At 44.9% G+C, this 16,284-nt stretch overlaps 1 protein-coding gene across 11 annotated transcripts in view; it reads right to left on the reverse strand.

Moving 5' to 3' along the window:
* The window catches only part of TTLL8 (tubulin tyrosine ligase like 8), a 60,983-nt gene that overhangs the window by 19,607 nt on the left and 25,092 nt on the right, over positions 1–16,284 (reverse strand). For 8 of the 11 annotated variants that reach the window (XR_008308075.1, XR_008308077.1, XR_008308076.1 and 5 more), the window contains exons 6-10: positions 14,447–14,528; positions 8,369–8,492; positions 6,157–6,271; positions 3,930–4,055; positions 3,042–3,222 (exon numbers count right to left, since the gene is read on the reverse strand). Coding sequence is in view for 8 of the 11 variants with exons in the window: in XM_053253394.1 (XP_053109369.1) it covers positions 3,042–3,222; positions 3,930–4,055; positions 6,157–6,271; positions 8,369–8,492; positions 14,447–14,528 (628 nt within the window). In the remaining 3 variants the exon portion in view is untranslated. Of the gene's footprint in view, positions 1–3,041; positions 3,223–3,929; positions 4,056–6,156; positions 6,272–8,368; positions 8,498–14,446; positions 14,529–16,284 lie in introns of all 11 variants that reach the window. The other 3 variants (XM_053253396.1, XM_053253395.1, XM_053253397.1) reach the window with 2 other exon arrangements.

The following is a 16,284-nucleotide window of genomic DNA, read 5'->3' on the forward strand; positions in this document are numbered from 1 at the left end:
GTATCTTCCCCCTCTCCCTTGAACCAGAATTTGGAAGCATCAGTCACCCGCTGTGATGTGTTTAATGAATTTCTCGCAGACAAAATCTCTTGGATTTGGGCCAACTTAGATGGAGACTCCACAATTAATTTGACGTCTGAACTGGAGGTGTCCAACAACTCCTCTTATATGATTCAACTGGATCAATTTTAGTTTGTGACTCCTGAGGATGTGGACAAGCTGCTTGAAGCAGTGAGGCCTACCACTTGTTCTCTTGACCCTTGTCCAACATGGCTTATTAAATCTAGCAGGGAGGCTGTTGTAGGCAGCTTGGTAGAGATCATAAATGCTTCTCTGAGGGAGGGCAGGATGCCTCCTTGTCTCAAGGAGGCAATTATTAGACCTCTTCTAAAGAAGCCTGCATTAGATCCCTCAGAGTTGAGCAATTATAGGCCAGTTTCCAATCTCCCATGGCTGGGCAAGGTAACTGAGAGGGTGGTGGCCTCTCAGCTCCAGGTGGTCTTGGAGGAAACCAATTATCTAGACCCATTTCAAACTGGTTTTTGGACAGGCTATGGGGTGGAGACTGCCTTGGTCGGCCTGATGGATGAACTCCATGTGGGAATTGACAGAGGAAGTGTGACTCTGTTGGTCCTCTTGGATCTCTCGGCGGCTTTCGATACTATTGACCATAGTATCCTTCTGGAACGTCTGAGGGGGTTTGGGGTGGGAGGCACTGTTTTACGGTGGTTCCGCTCCTACCTCCCGGACAGATTCTAGATGGTGTCGATTGGAGATTCTTGCTCTTCAAAATCTGAGCTTAAGTATGGTGTCCCTCAAGGCTCCATACTTTCTCCAATGCTTCTTAACATCTACATGAAACTGCTGGGAGAGATCATCAGGGGATTTGGAGCTGGGTGTCACCAGTATGCTGATGACACCCAGATCTACTTCTCCATGTCAACTTCTTCAGGAGCTGGCATATCCTCCCTAAATGCCTGCCTGGAAGCAGTAATGGGCTGGATGAGGGAGAATAAATGAAGCTGAATCCAGATAAGACAGAGGTACTTATTGTGAGGGGTCTAGAGACAATTTTGACTCTACCTGTTCTAGATGGGGTCACACTTCCCCAAAAGGAACAGGTTCACAGTCTGGGAGTACTTCTGGATCCATACCTCTCCCTGGTTTCTCAGGTTGAGGCAGTGGCCAGAGGTGCTTTTTATCAGCTTCGGCTGATATGCCAGCTGCGCCCATTTCGCAAGATCAATGACCTCAAAACAGTTGTACATTTGTTGGTAACCTCCAGACTGGACTTCTGTAATGCGCTCTACATGGGGCTGCCTTTGTACGTAGTCTGGAAACTTTAGTTTGTTCAGAATGCGGCAGCCAGGTTGGTCTCTGGGTCATCTTGGAGAGACCACATTTCTCCTCTGTTGATGGAGCTACACTGGCTGCCAATTGGTTTCCGGGCAAAATACAAAGTGCTAGTTGTAACTTATAAAGCCCTAAACGGCTTAGGCCCTGGGTATTTAAGAGAGCGTCTTCTTCGTTATGAGCCCCACCGCCCATTGAGGTCATCTGAGGAGGCCCGTCTCCAGTTGCCGCCAACTCATTTGGTGACTACACAGAGACGGGCCTTCTCAGTTGCTGCTCCTCCGAGACTGTGGAATGTGCTCCCTGCTGGGATATGAGCCTCTCCATTTCTGGCAATTTTTTAAAAAGTTCTGAAAATACATCTCTTCAACCAAGCTTTCTCAGCTTTTTAAAACTTGTTTTTAAATTGTTCTGATTATTTAATTGTTGTTGTATGATGTTTTTAATTGTTAATTGTTGTTTTATGCTGTTTTATAATTTTTAATTATTAATTGGTTTTAATGAGACTTTTGAAAGGGCGGTATATATGTTTTAATAATAAATAATAAAATAAATAAAGGCGAGCCCTCGACTCAGACCAGTTTAATGGTGAACCAGTTCAAGGTTGAGCCAGTTCACACAACCCTATTAATCTAGATTAGAATTCTGTTTTTACCCAAATACATACAGAAAGAATGAAACCATTACGGACTGTATGTAGTTAAAGCTATTAAGACATATAACTCAGGTTATATGTCTAACCCCATAAACCCTGCTAACTTGGCAAAGAGGCACCTTTAACATGGTGATTCTGTTTATTTAGCAGGGGGAGAGTAACTGGCCCTATACCCCCAGTTGCTGGTGTCTATCTTATGTTTCTTTTTCGATTTTGAGCCCTTTGGGGACAAGGAGCCATCTTATTTATTTATTATTTCTCTGTGTAAACCACCCTGAGCCATTTTTTGAAGGGCGGTATAGAATAAATAAATAAACAAATAAATAAATAAATAAATAAATAAATAAATAAAATCAGTTTTCTGATACAGGATCTAGACTAAGTTAGTCATGACTAAACACCATGGAAATCAATAAGAGAAGCCAGTTATGACTAATATTAGGCCTATTAATTTCAACTGAACTCAGTCATGACTAATTTAATCTGGTCATTGCCTAATATTTAAAAAGAGACATTTATAATACATAGTTCAGGACTGCACACCTTCATCCCTCCTGCAGATGCTACTGGTCCACAAATTCCATCATCCCTGAACATTGGCTAGGGATGATTGGTATTGTGGTCCAAAAACAGCTCGAGGGTTGAAATTGCGCAGCCTGACATAGGGAAATATCATTTGTCAGACCAGAAATTTCTGTTTATATGAGGCCAAAGGAAGTTTTTGTGATCATTAGATCACAAATATCCATTTTGTCCCAGAGATGAAATCAAACAGCATTTTAAATTTTGAAATCTTTATCAAATAGATGTATAACAATTTTTCATTTTAGTTGTAATTTGTTATTGCACCATACTTCCACAGCTTCACATTTCTGACTGCTTAGTCAAGGTGTGTCTTTGGTCCTATATTTATACTGAATAAAACTCATTTTCCAAAAGCAAGACGTATAAACTTAGTGAGACAAAAAGGATATGGGCAGCACTTCATCAGAATTTTCAGTCAACACATTTAGATGTAAAAATGAATACTTACTGAATAAGAGAGTAGTACTGTTCAATGAACTGATTCCATTCCCTGTCAGAAAGTACCGGATCACTGTCTATTTCTGTGTCAATGTCCTCGTGCTCAATTTGCCCAAGGTAGATTTCACACACTTTGCAAGCCATTTCTACTAGTTCCCCAGGTAGCTCCTTGACTTTTTTTTCATCTGAATCTATGAAATCCAATGCAAAGGAATTATCAGTGATATGCACTCTTTCTGTGATGAAAGCTTTCTCTAGGCAAGATTCCTCTGTTTGGGAAGGGGCCATAGCCCAGTTGAAGATCACATGCATGCATGAGTCCCAGTTTTAATCCCTGACATCTCTGGCTAAAAGGATCTGGTAACAACTGATGGGAGAGCCTTCTGCCTGAGGACCTGGAGAACTGAAGCCAGTCAGAGTAAACAATACTGGGCTGGTTATACCGATGGTCTAACTCAGTATAAGGCAGCTTCCTAGGTTCATATAAGAGTTATGCTGGGGAAAATTACTGCTCCCCTCCACCCATACAATGCAGTGATGACCTTGCAGCCAACACAGGATGAGTATGGCAGTATATAAATGCTTATCTATTGTTCCTATAACATGTGAACAGCCCCAAGCTTTGAACCAGGCATTATAGCAATAATTATTACTTTGCTGCTGAGTAACATGACATTTCAGATATTTGCAACTCAGGTGCCCTCAAAGGGAGGGAGGAATCTATTTTCTGTGAGTTTGCTCTAAATTTGAAGCAGAAACATACAAATATATTTAAATTGTTTTTAAAACCCACCTCAGTTTGTTTATTGAGAATTGTATTTGTTGCCCTTTTTCTCTTTTGACCACCCCCATCATAGACTTTGGGGGGAGGTGTAATATCTGTGGAGCTAAACAATACCTTTTGCCTGTGTCCCACCTTGTTTATCAGCATTCTCTTTACATGGCCAATTATGATTATCACCAGAAATATGTAAATTGACAACCCATTTGATTATGCAGGATGCTGCTGTTTTCCTGAAGTCCTCTGAAATAAAAGGTGTAATATTATTTTAGAGTATGTCCCATTAAACACACAAATTAAAGGTTAAGGCGGTGAAATATTTTTAAAGAGAATACAGATTTGAATAGATTTTAAGAATGGAATCAATAATAGTATGTTTAAAAGTTGTTTCAGACATTATATTTGTTGTCCACATACCATATTTACCCAAATCTAAGACAAAGTTTTTTTCCTAGTTCTTGCCTGTTAAATATTGGGAATAGGGGTCCCATCTTAGATTCAGATTCCTCTTTCTTTTGGGTAAATACAGGTATAACATGTATTTAACCTCTATCATTTAAAGCATCATCTTGCATTCAGTGTCACCTTCTATTCAGGTAAATACAGTATGTCTTGGAAGATGGTGTTGCACAGGCTATTGGCTGAGGGTCAAACCAGACATTAAACAGCAGACACAGGTACCTGTATCCCAATATTTTTTCTTTCAATGAAAAGAAGCCAGAGGAGGCTGCTATCAGGAAAGGAAGTGCAGCAGAAGGGAAAGGAGCTGCTTAGCCCTTTCTGTTCAAACCATACTTCTGCTAGAAAATCCTTCCCAAAGCTGCTTTTCTGCCAAGGGGGAAAATGATATAGGTCCCAATACTTTTCTCACCATGGAAGAAAAAGCAACTGTGGGGCTGGATTTTGAGCAAAAACACAGCTGAAGCGGAAGGGTTAAGAAACTCTGGCTGGCATACTATTTATTCACTCCCAAAGCGACTTTGCTTCTAAAATGGAAAACTGTGGGATATATCTGCTGTGAGCCAGGAGATTCCTGGTTCAAATCTTACCTCAAACATGAACTCACTAGGCAACCTTAGAAGAGCTACTGTCTTGAAGCCTGAGCCATGATCTACAGTACGAGGATAATACTTCAGATGATTACTGACATAATGTACATGTGGCACCTTGAACAGCAGCATAGCAACATTAAGCCCATAGGAGGGCCTCTAGGAGGGCCTTCTCTGTGGCTGCCCCTCTTCTTTGGAACACTCTTCCCCCCTCCCAGATTCGTTCAGCCCCCTCCCTGGCTGCTTTTAAGGCCCTTCTTAAGACCCACCTGTTTCACCAAGCATTTGCCCTTTTAATTAATAAATAAATGAAGTGAGGGTAGTCCCAGAGCAAAATTACGCCCTCACCACTGCCTTCCGCTGCTCGCTGCTTCATCTGGTTGTCCATCCTGCCTCCGTTTTTTGGCCACAACATGGTCTAATGATGTCATCGCACTGGCACAGTGATGTCATTAGACCATGTTGCAGCCATCAAAGGGAGGCAGCTCACCAGCCACCAGCAGTTGTTATGTGTTCTAGTAATCATTATCATTATTATTATTTTTACATTTATTTCCCGCTCTTCCTCCAAGGAGCCCAGAGCAGTGTACTACATACTTGAGTTTCTCTTTCACAACAACCCTGTGAAGTAGGTTAGGCTGAGAGATGCGTGACTGGCCCAGAGTCACCCAGCTAGTTTCATGGCGTGTAGTGTAATACAACGTGGGAGGGTGGGGTGAGCAGCTGGTGTCCCCTGGTCACCAGCAGCCCAGGGATATTTGCCCCCTCACACTCCCTTATTCCTACGCTCCTGACCTTGAATACTCCTAAGCACATACAAACACTAAGTATTATTTTGTCTCAGCTATACTCAAGTATGCAGGTGTGTACAAATGTGGGCTATGATTTAATGAGCCACCTCAGTGCTAAAGCTATCATACACATCCAGTGACATTTTTAAACTTTTTCCCTATGAGCAATAGTCCATTGTTGTATAGGCCATGTTGTATCACAGACTGCTTTTGATACTACTTTCATGGTCAAAAGTGGTTTACCCCATAATTTGTGGGTCAACAAAATCAGGTTAGAAGTACTTCTAGGATCACGAATTCAAGTTCATGATTGAAGTCAAGTTCATGCCTGAAAGTTCAAAGTGTGTTCATAGTTAGCCTACTGACAAAGAATTTGGCCTTCAGACAACAAAATAGTTATTGACATGCTGAATAGTAAACATATTAAAATGTTCCTGCTTCTTTCAAAGCTCTAACTATGTGAGACACCCAAGACTGAAATGGAAACATTTCAAAACAACTCACCAATAAAATCATATTTCTCATCATCCATGCAAATGCCATAACATCGAGGGAAGAAAGTGTTTGGGTTTGCTGACACGTACCATGGCAAATTCCTCATGTGCAAACAAAGTCCAATCTTTAAATAAAAGATAGATATAACTTTGGTTTGGTGTTTTAACATATGCATACACATCAATGAACAGGAAGAACACCAGGAAAGCTTAACTCCCCACCCACATGCCCACACATGCGGTCTGTAAAGATTGTTCCTAAGCTACTCATCATCCAGGGAACATCTTTTATTTATTACCATGTATCTTACTCTCCTTCCAAGGAGCTCAGAGTGGCTTACATTCTCACGTTGATCTCCCACAGAGGAACTGTAGTTTAAAGGACCAGAACATCATTATGTGGACAGTCATCAGTACAATGGTATATCTTCACTCAGAGTATTATCTGAGCTGCCCAGCAATTAAAATAGATCATCTTAGTTTAATTTTTATTAACAAGTATCTGTCCTATGTATTCTGTTCCTTTTTCTTTAATATACTTTTCTTCAATTATATTTAATCCCTTGATTTTTTTTTTTGCACTTTAAACATTCCAGTTTTTAAAATATCAGCTTTCCCCCATAACCTCGTATTTCTGAAAAGTAAAAGTTTCTAATGCCAACATCTTTTCCCTCTTCTTGCTATTGTGGCCTAGAGTTTTAAGAAAAACAAGTCTGGACCCATTGTTTTTATTTTTCTGTTTCTTGGCAAGCCTAGTGTCAAGCAGGTAGTGGCTGTTCAAGAGCAACTCATCCTGTGTTTATATATTGGGACCACAATGGCCTCACTCCAGATGGAGGGAATGACACCTGTATTATTAATTGAGGTAAACAAACTGGCTAGGACATGAGCCCACCAATCAAGGTTATCTAATACTACCTCCGGGAAGATGAGATCAGAACCAGGCACTTTCCTTTACTTTAGACCCTTAACTAGAGGGCTACCCAAGCATGAGCAGGAACTGCAGAAAGCACTCTAGGGTAGGTAGAACCTGAAATAATGTGTCAAAAGGCACCACTATCCTTGTTGTGAGTGGCCAAGATTAATCTCCTCCAGATATTTTCCTGTGCCTGGGACTTGGCGGACCTCACACATTTTTAATAGGCTTTCTTGGTTGTAAAATATTCTGGAGGGAGCCAAGTAAGATTGTCTATACAAGAAAAATAGTCTTCTAGCAAGATTTGAAATTTACATATCTATTCGTCACACTGTTTTCTTTGAGAATTCCAAAAATCCACCCCATTTTGTCATATGTTGCCAACAACATTAAGTCAAGTTCAGCCCTGTGAATGATTAGGGAACCAATAAGGTCATAACTGAAGGAACATTTAACTTTGACTCCTTGTACTGCTTACAGCTCATTGACATTTTTACTAGTTGAACATGAAACAGTGAGAACCTCATCCTATTTAAAAAAACACCATGCATAGTTCCACCTGTGCATGTATTTATTTATTTATTTATTTATTTTATTGTTGAATTTATATACTGCCTTTCATTAAAAACAATCACAAGGCAGTTTACAAAAATTAAAAAACATATAATAAAACCACAATAAAAATATTAAGTTAAAAACATAAAAAAAATCTAATTTAAAATCTGTGCATGTGTAGAGCACAGATTAAGACAAGGACATTGTGGTCCCAATATATCAACTGTCAGCCTCCTCCTGATTTCACCCAAGCTTCTCCAACCCTTCCTCACACCAAGTTAGATGCATAAGGTGCTTCTTCTTACTTTTGTTAGATGCATGCGGCGCCTCTTGTTAACTGTCCCCTCCCTTTGGGAAATTACCCCAAAGGTCTCTGTGTCATCACATACTGCTTTTGGTCCAGCCAGCACCACTTATTGAGCTCAGGAAATAATGCTGACCAGGCCAAAGCTGTATATAAAGGATGGCTTATTAGCTGGCAGGCTCCATTCCATTCGAAGATGAGGACCTCTGTAATGATGCAGAGACCTTTGGGGTAATCTCTAATTGTAAGGTAGGAGGTGCTTGCTAGGTTTCATTGTTCTAGTGGGCTGGATTCTCCCCAGCCATGCTGTTTGGTGGAGCATTTTAACAGCATGGACAGTGAGGGAACACTCTGGCTCCCAAGCAGCTTGGCTTAAGAGAGCCTAGTCCACTAGGCTGAAGGCACTGTCTGTAATAGATCATCCTCCCTACTGTTCATAGTACTTACTTTCGTTGTAAAGGAGCCAGTTCTTGCATAATGGTTCAGCATCTGATCAATGTGGAGATTATAGTAATCAACTGCATCCTTTTTAATAGTCCAGTAAAAGGTAGTTTCTTCATTTCTTACCAACCTAGACTGGCCCAAAGAACACTGTATTATGATTCCACCTGGAACCTATTACCCTGTTCCCCTGATACCCATTTAGCTGCCTATTTTCTGCTATACAACCAGAACAAAACCCATCATGGCACTTCCTGAGAACATCCTATATGCACAGTAACTAAAGACCAAGTTGACAGTTAGTGGTGGTTGTGGCTACTCAGCACAAGCTTGAAAAGTAAGGCATTCGCATGAAAAGAGCATCCTGACCAAAACAGCTGGTCTGCGTGGGCCTATTTCACACAACTGAGCAGTCACTGAACAGTTGCAATGTGCCCGGATTCAGAAGGGGCAGTGAAAACTATATTGTCTAGATCAGGGATTCTCAATGTTGGGTCCCCAGATGTTATTGGACTTCAACTCCCATAACCCCCAGCCCCAGTGACCTTGGGTTGGGGATTATGGGAGTTGAAGTCCAAAAACATCTGGGGACCCAAAGTTGAGAATCCCTGGTCTAGATGAACTCTCTAGTTATTTTTAAATGGGCTTGCCGGAATTCTCTCTCTCTCTCTCTCTCTCTCTCTCTCTCTCTCTCTCTCTCTCCTGTCAATTTTATTAAGGTTTTGTAACTTGGCACAGTGGAGAACTGACTTAACTAGCAAGCCAGAGGTTGCCGGTTCAAATCCCCACTGGTATGTTTCCCAGACTATGAGAAACACCTATATAGGGCAGCAGTGATATAAGAAGATGCTGAAAGGTATCATCTCATACTGTGAGGAAGGAGGCAATGGTAAACCCCTCCTGTATTCTACCAAAAACAACCACAGGGCTCTGTGGTCGCCAGGTTTCGACATCGACTCGACGGCACACTTTACCTTTACCTAATTTTATTTGCGTATAAGCTGCCTTGAGCAGATTTTTGTGCAGAAAGACAAGGTATACATTAAATTAAATGTATATGGTTGTCGAGGCAGTGAGGCTGTTCTCACAACCAGCCTAACCCTGCCTGGGCTGCCCTAGGCTGATTGTGAGAAGTGACAGGATCCTCGCAGATCCCTCCATTCTCTACCTGCCTAAACCCCTTAAAGAACCTGGCTTTTATTTATTTATTCATTCATGCATTCATTCATTCATTCAATTTTTAGACCGCCCTTACAAAATAGCTCAGCGCGGTTCACAAACATCAAAGACCCTTTAAAACAATTTAAGAACACTGGAAGGCCAGGCCGAACATGTAGGTCTTTAGGGCTCTCCTAAATTCCAATAAAGAATTCAAATTACAGATGTCTGCAGGGAGCGCATTCCACAGTCCAGGAGCGGCTACAGAAAAGGCCCGCCTCTGGGTCGCCACCAGACGAGCTGGTGGCAACTAGAGCCGGACCTCCTCAGATGATCTTAGTGTGCGGTGGGGATCAGACCGAAGAAGGTACTCTCTAAGGTAACCTGGACCTAAGCTGTCCAGTGCAGCTGTTTCAAAACAGGCATAATATGGTCTCTCCGGGTTGCCCCGGAGACCAGCCTTGCTGCTGCATTTTGAACTAACTGAAGTTTTCTAACTACGTACAAAGGCAGCCCCACGTAGAGTGCATTACAGTAGTCAAGCCTGGAGGTTACCAGCTGGTGCACCACTGTTCTGAGGTCATCCTCCTCTAGGAATGGACACAGCTGCCTAAGCTGATAAAAAGCACTCCTTGCCACAGCCTCCACCTGAGATACCAGAGTGAGGCCTGGATCCAGGAGTACCCCCAAGCTGCGTACCTGCTCCTTCCAGGGGAGTGTAACCCCATCCAGCACAGGGAGGTCTAACTCATCCCTCAGATTCTGAGCCCCTATAATGAGCACCTCCGTCTTGCTTGGATTCAGCTTCAATTTGTTATCCCTCATCCAGCCCATTACTGCCTGTAGGCAGGTATTTAGGGAATGAACGCCATTTCCTGATGAAGCAGATGAAAGAGAGAAGTAGATGTTAGCCAAGGTTAAGGGTGCTGCTGCTGAATGCCAGGTCAGTTAACGCAAAAACATCTCTCATCGACGATCTGATTGTGGATGAGCGTGCTGACCTGTTATGTGTGACGGAGACCTGGTTGGATGCGCTGGGCGGGGTCGGTCTCTCTCAGCTTTGTCCTCCAGGTTTCCAGATCGTGCAGCAGCCCCGCCTCGAGGGTCGGGGAGGAGGCGTTGCAGTCATCTTTCGAGAGACCCTCCCCGTTTCCAGGTGCCCGGTCAGGCAATCTCAGAATTTCGAGTGTTTGTCCTTGAGGGTGGGCCTCCGAGATAGGCTGGGGATTCTGTTGGTGTACTGACCACCCCGCTGCACTTCAGTCTCCCTACCTGAGCTGGCGGGGGTGGTCTCGGAGGTGGCCTTGGGTTCCTCCAGGCTTATTGTTTTGGGGGATTTCAATGTCCACGCTGAGGCCCCCCTAGTGGGTGCGGCTCAGGATTTCATGGCCTCCATGGCAACCATGGGCCTGTCTCAATTGGTATCCGGCCCTACCCACGTGGCGGGACACACTCTGGTTCTGGTTTTTGCCGACCGGGAAATAAATGATCTGGAGGTGGGGGAATTTGAGACCACTCCCTTGTCATGGACAGATCATCACCTGGTGGGGTTTAGTTTGACTGCTCCGTCTGCCCTCTGCAGGGGTGGTGGGCCGATTAAGATGGTCCGCCCCCGGAGGCTTATGGATCCGCTTGGATTCCAGACGGCCCTTGGGGAGTTTCCAGTGTCCAGAGCTGGTGACCCTGTCGACGCCTTGGTTGATCTCTGGAATGGAGAGATGGCCCGGGCTGTTGACACGGTTGCCCCCAAGCGCCCTCTCCGGCTTGGTGGAGCCCATTCCGCTCCTTGGTTTTCCTCAGAGCTTAGGGCGATGAAGCAACTCGGACGACGGCTGGAGCGACGCTGGAGGAAGAGTCGTCACGAATCCGATCGAACACGGGCTAGAACCCATTTTAGGGACTATGCCGTGGCGGTGGGGGCGGAAGAAGAAACATTTTTTCTCCGCCTCCATTGCGTCTGCTCAGTGCAGGCAAACAGAGCTGTTTCGTGTGGTGAAAACATTGCTCCACACATCCCCCCGGACAATGGGGGAGGAGCCATCTACAGCTCTTTGTGATCGGTTTGCCTGTCACTTTGCAGATAAAGTCACTTGCATCCGTGCTGACCTGGACTCCAGAGTTTTGGCAGTTCCGGCAGACGTCCCTTTGGTACCATCTGGTCCCGTTGTGTTGGATTCTTTTCGGTTGGTGCGGCCTGAGGATGTGGACAAGATCCTGGGCAGTGTGCGGGCGACTTCGTGCGCTCTTGACCCTTGCCCTTCATGGCTAATAAAAGCTGCCAGGGAGGGGACAGGCAGATGGCTGGAGGTGATGGTTAATGCTTCATTAAGGGAGGGCAGGATGCCATCGTGCCTTAAGGAGGCGGTGGTAAGACCTCTATTAAAAAAGCCCTCCCTTGATCCCTCCAGCCTGGACAACTATAGACCTGTGTCTAACCTGCCCTTTTTGGGCAAGGTGATGGAGCGTGTGGTGGCGTCCCAGCTGCAGAGGGTCTTGGATGATACGGATTATCTGGACCCTTTTCAATCTGGCTTCTGCCCCGGGTATGGGACTGAGACTGCCTTGGTCACTCTAGTGGATGACCTACGCCGGGAACTAGACAGGGGGAGTGCGTCCCTGTTGGTTCTGCTGGACCTCTCGGCGGCGTTCGATACCATCGACCATGGTATCCTTCTGGGCCGCCTCTCGAGTATGGGAATCGGAGGCACTGCGTTGCAGTGGTTCCGGTCCTTTCTTGAGGGGAGGGTCCAGAAGGTGGTGCTGGGGGACTACTGCTCGGCCCCGTGGCCGTTGGCCTGTGGGGTCCCGCAGGGTTCGGTCTTGTCCCCCATGCTGTTTAACATCTACATGAAGCCGCTGGGAGAGGTCATCTGGGGATTTGGACTGAGTTGTCAGCAATATGCGGATGACACTCAGCTCTATCTCTCCTTGTCATCTGATCCTAGGGAGGCGGTGGATGTCCTGAACCGGGGACTGGAGGCCATGATGGGTTGGATGTGGGCTAACAAACTGAAATTGAATCCGGATAAGACGGAGGTGCTGTTGGTCAGTAGGAGAGCCAATCGGGATGTGGAGATTTTACCAGTTCTGGATGGGGTTGCACTCCCCTTGAAGGAACAAGTACGCAGCTTGGGGGTACTACTGGACCCGGCTCTGCTCTTGGAAGCTCAGGTGGAGGCGGTGGCCAGGGGTGCCTTTGCACGGCTTCGGCTGGTGCGCCAGCTGCGTCCCTTTCTCGAGAAGGCAGATCTGGCCACAGTTACCCACGCCTTAGTCACGTCGCGGCTGGATTACTGTAACGCACTCTACGTGGGGCTGCCCTTGAAGAATATCCAGAAACTGCAGCTAGTGCAAAACGCGGCAGCGAGGGTGTTATCCAGAGCTGCCCGTTGGGAACATATCACCTCCATTTTGAAAGAGCTGCACTGGCTACCGGTTCGTTTCCGGGTCCAATTCAAGGTGCTGGTTTTGACCTTTAAAGCCCTAAACGGTTTGGGCCCAGGGTATTTGAGGGACCGCCTGCTCCCAAGGGTTGCTGCCCACTTGACGAGGACATCTGAGGGGGCCCTGCTCCGAGTGCCGACAATGAGAGAGGCCCGGCTGTCGTGCACTCGGGACAGGGCCTTCTCTGTTGCTGCCCCCAGACTCTGGAATGCTCTCCCAGTGGTCATTCGCTCCTCGGACTCCATCATGGCTTTTAGAAAGCTTGTAAAGACTTGGCTTTTTACCCAGGCTTTTACATAATCGTTTTTACTGCTGCTTCTGGGTGTTTTTATTTCTTGTATTGTTTTATGCCTGTTTTTATATGTTTTTATACTCTTGCATGTTGTTTTTATTGTGTTTTTATTGTATGTTTTTAACTTTTGTAAACCGCCTTGGGGCTATATTTTAACGAAAGGCGGTATAAAAATGCAAAAATAAAATAAAATAAAAAATAAATAAGGGTGCTTTTGCACCCGTAACAAGGCTGCCAGGTATTGTTTGACTCCTCGGACTGCGTGCAGCCCAATGAGTCACAGAGATGGGCACACAGAGTGGCCATCTGAGGGGGAAACCAGAACAACATTCCAGCCCCAGATCCCTCCGCCCTGCTCCGTGCTTCATGGAGCTGCACAGAGCAGGGCTGCCTGTGTGGACACTTGGGCGGTGCACCAAAGAGGACCTGCTTGGTCATCTGGGGGGAAGGTAAGGTGAAAGCAGCCCTCCCCCTGTGCTCTCTCCCCTGTGCACAATTGTGTGAATCACTCCAGTGTGTGAAATTCAAGACTGGGTGACCAGAACTAATGCCTAGACTTAAACATGGTTTGAGAATCAGTAGGAATTTCCCAGAAAGGCAGGTTCAGAATTCTATAGAGGGTGTATTAATTTTTAATTTTACACATCCTAATTTTCAGAGGGGGGAAGTCTGCTTCATCTATTACATATTTGGGAAGTACTTCACTAAACATAGACCTGAAGTCCTTTAATTCAAAAGGTGAAAGAGATGAACGATCTACCCATTGGATTGCACCTTGCAGTCAGAGTAGACGGCACTGGGCTGGATGAAGCAGTGGTCTGACTTGGTATACAACAGTTGTAACACACAGACAGGAAGAGTTATTCTCTTCCTGCCTGGCCACAGACCATCAGAGGAATCTATGCCAGTACTCAAATTATAGTGGGAGGAGGCAGGGGTCCTTTAATGAAATCCACAAGTGCCGCACGCTGACTTATACCAATTGTATCCAAATCATAGCCCTTCCCTTATGGCCTCCCTGAAACAGCAGCTAACGGGGGCTACCAAAAGGAAGGGGGCAATGCCCTCTTCAGAGCCTCTATCATTTAAGCACTGACAGGATATCCACAAGAGCTACTAAACTGTGGAGACATACAACCCCCTACATTTACAAAGGTTATCCGATAACACTAAATAAAAGCAATCATTACCTCTGGAATCTTACCATTAGGTCATGGATGTCACTTGAATTGTTAGACTGACCTTCCTCATCACGCAAGGCAGTTTTGTTTTCTTCAGGAAAGGCATGCAAAGTAACAAAAGAAGAAGAAGAATATTGCTTTGAAACAGACGACAGAGATGAAAATGAAAAACACTACTATGATTAACAACACTGGAAGAACTAGCTCGTGTTGATTTGCTTGCTTACTCAAATGTATACAGTTAGTTAGAGTTCATGGAGCTGCACAGAGCAGGGCTGCCTGTGTGGATGCAGATAGATATAGATATAGATATAGATATAGATATAGATATAGATATTGATTTAGATATTGATTTAGATATTGATTTAGATATAGATTTAAAATCCCCATCTCAGATGGCGTTAGCAGCCAAATATCAGATACAAACCTTGCATGTATACAAAGTAAAAGTTTGGCCAGAAGCATCAGTGATGCCAGGGAAGCAATCCTTAATTTGAACTCAGTTTCACCAGACCTCAGCACCAGAATCTGCACTCAGTATCAGAATTCAGTCCTATAATATTTGCATGTGCAGACTGTCTTTCTCTCAGTCCTAGATAATTACCATGAATCCCTACAACTCTGGGATTACTGCTGGCACTACTATTTACATAATGCTTTTTGATGAAAACATTCTCAAAGCAGTTTACATAGAAACCAACAACAAAATAATAATAATTAATAATAATAAGGTGGTTCCCTGTCCCCAAACGGTTCACAGGCTAAGAAGAAACACACGGGAGACACCAGCAACAGCCACTGGAGGAATGCTGTGCAGAGTTTCCAATTTGAACGGTGTTAACTTCTAAGGAGAACTGAGCCCCAATATACTTTTTAAACAAGTTATTCTAATAAGAACTGATAGGACCACAACCATCCCTACAACTGGACTAAATTTGGTCCAATTCAGTTAGGCAGTTCACAAGTTAGCCCACTTGTTCCTCAAATGCTCATGCATCTGCCACCTTGAATTGGGGTAGATAACATCAACACAAACTATGTGTCTGAAGTGTCCCTATGTGTCCCTATAATTGTACCAAATTTGGTCCAAATTGGTTCCCACTTGCACCTCAAATGTTCACGTGTCCACCATCTTTAATCAGGGTGGATGACATTACAAACTATGCCCATGAGCAGTCCCTACATGTCTCTACACCTGTAGCAAATTTGGTTCAAATTCGTTAGGCAGTTCACAAGTTACCCCAAATGTGCCTCAAATGTTCACGTGTCTATCGTCTTGAATTGGGGTGGATGACATCACCACAAACTATGTAATTGAGGTTACATAGGGATGTGCATGGAACCAGGGATTCCGTGCCTATTAGGGATGTGCACGGAACCAGACAGGGGTGGTTCGATGGCAAGAGGGGCTTCTTTAAGAGCAGGGGAGGGTGCACTTTCCCCTCCCTCCGTTCCTCCCCCACTGGCACTCCTTTTTTCTAAAGTCCATTGGGGTGGCAGCGTACCTCTCTGCCACCCCGTTGCCCCCATTTACCGGATATAACCAGAAGTATCGATGTGCCTGTTCACGCCGGGCATGAGTGCGTGCGTGTTGTGCGTGCATGTATGCATGGCATGCACGTGAAGGCATGACGTGCATGCGGCCATGCCCAGTGTGTGCAGGTGCACGGATACTTCCAGTTGTGTCCAGTAAATGGGGGCAACGGGACGGCAGGGAGGTACGCTCCTGCCTCAGTGGACTTTAGAAAAAAGGAGTGCTGGTGGGGGAAGAGTAGATGGAGGGATAAGTGCACCCTCCCCCACTCTTAAAGCAGCCCCCCCATCGAACTGGCAGAAGTGGCCACCAT

The sequence above is a fragment of the Hemicordylus capensis genome, chromosome 5 (assembly GCF_027244095.1).
Source record: "Hemicordylus capensis ecotype Gifberg chromosome 5, rHemCap1.1.pri, whole genome shotgun sequence".
Lineage (NCBI taxonomy): Eukaryota > Metazoa > Chordata > Lepidosauria > Squamata > Cordylidae > Hemicordylus > Hemicordylus capensis.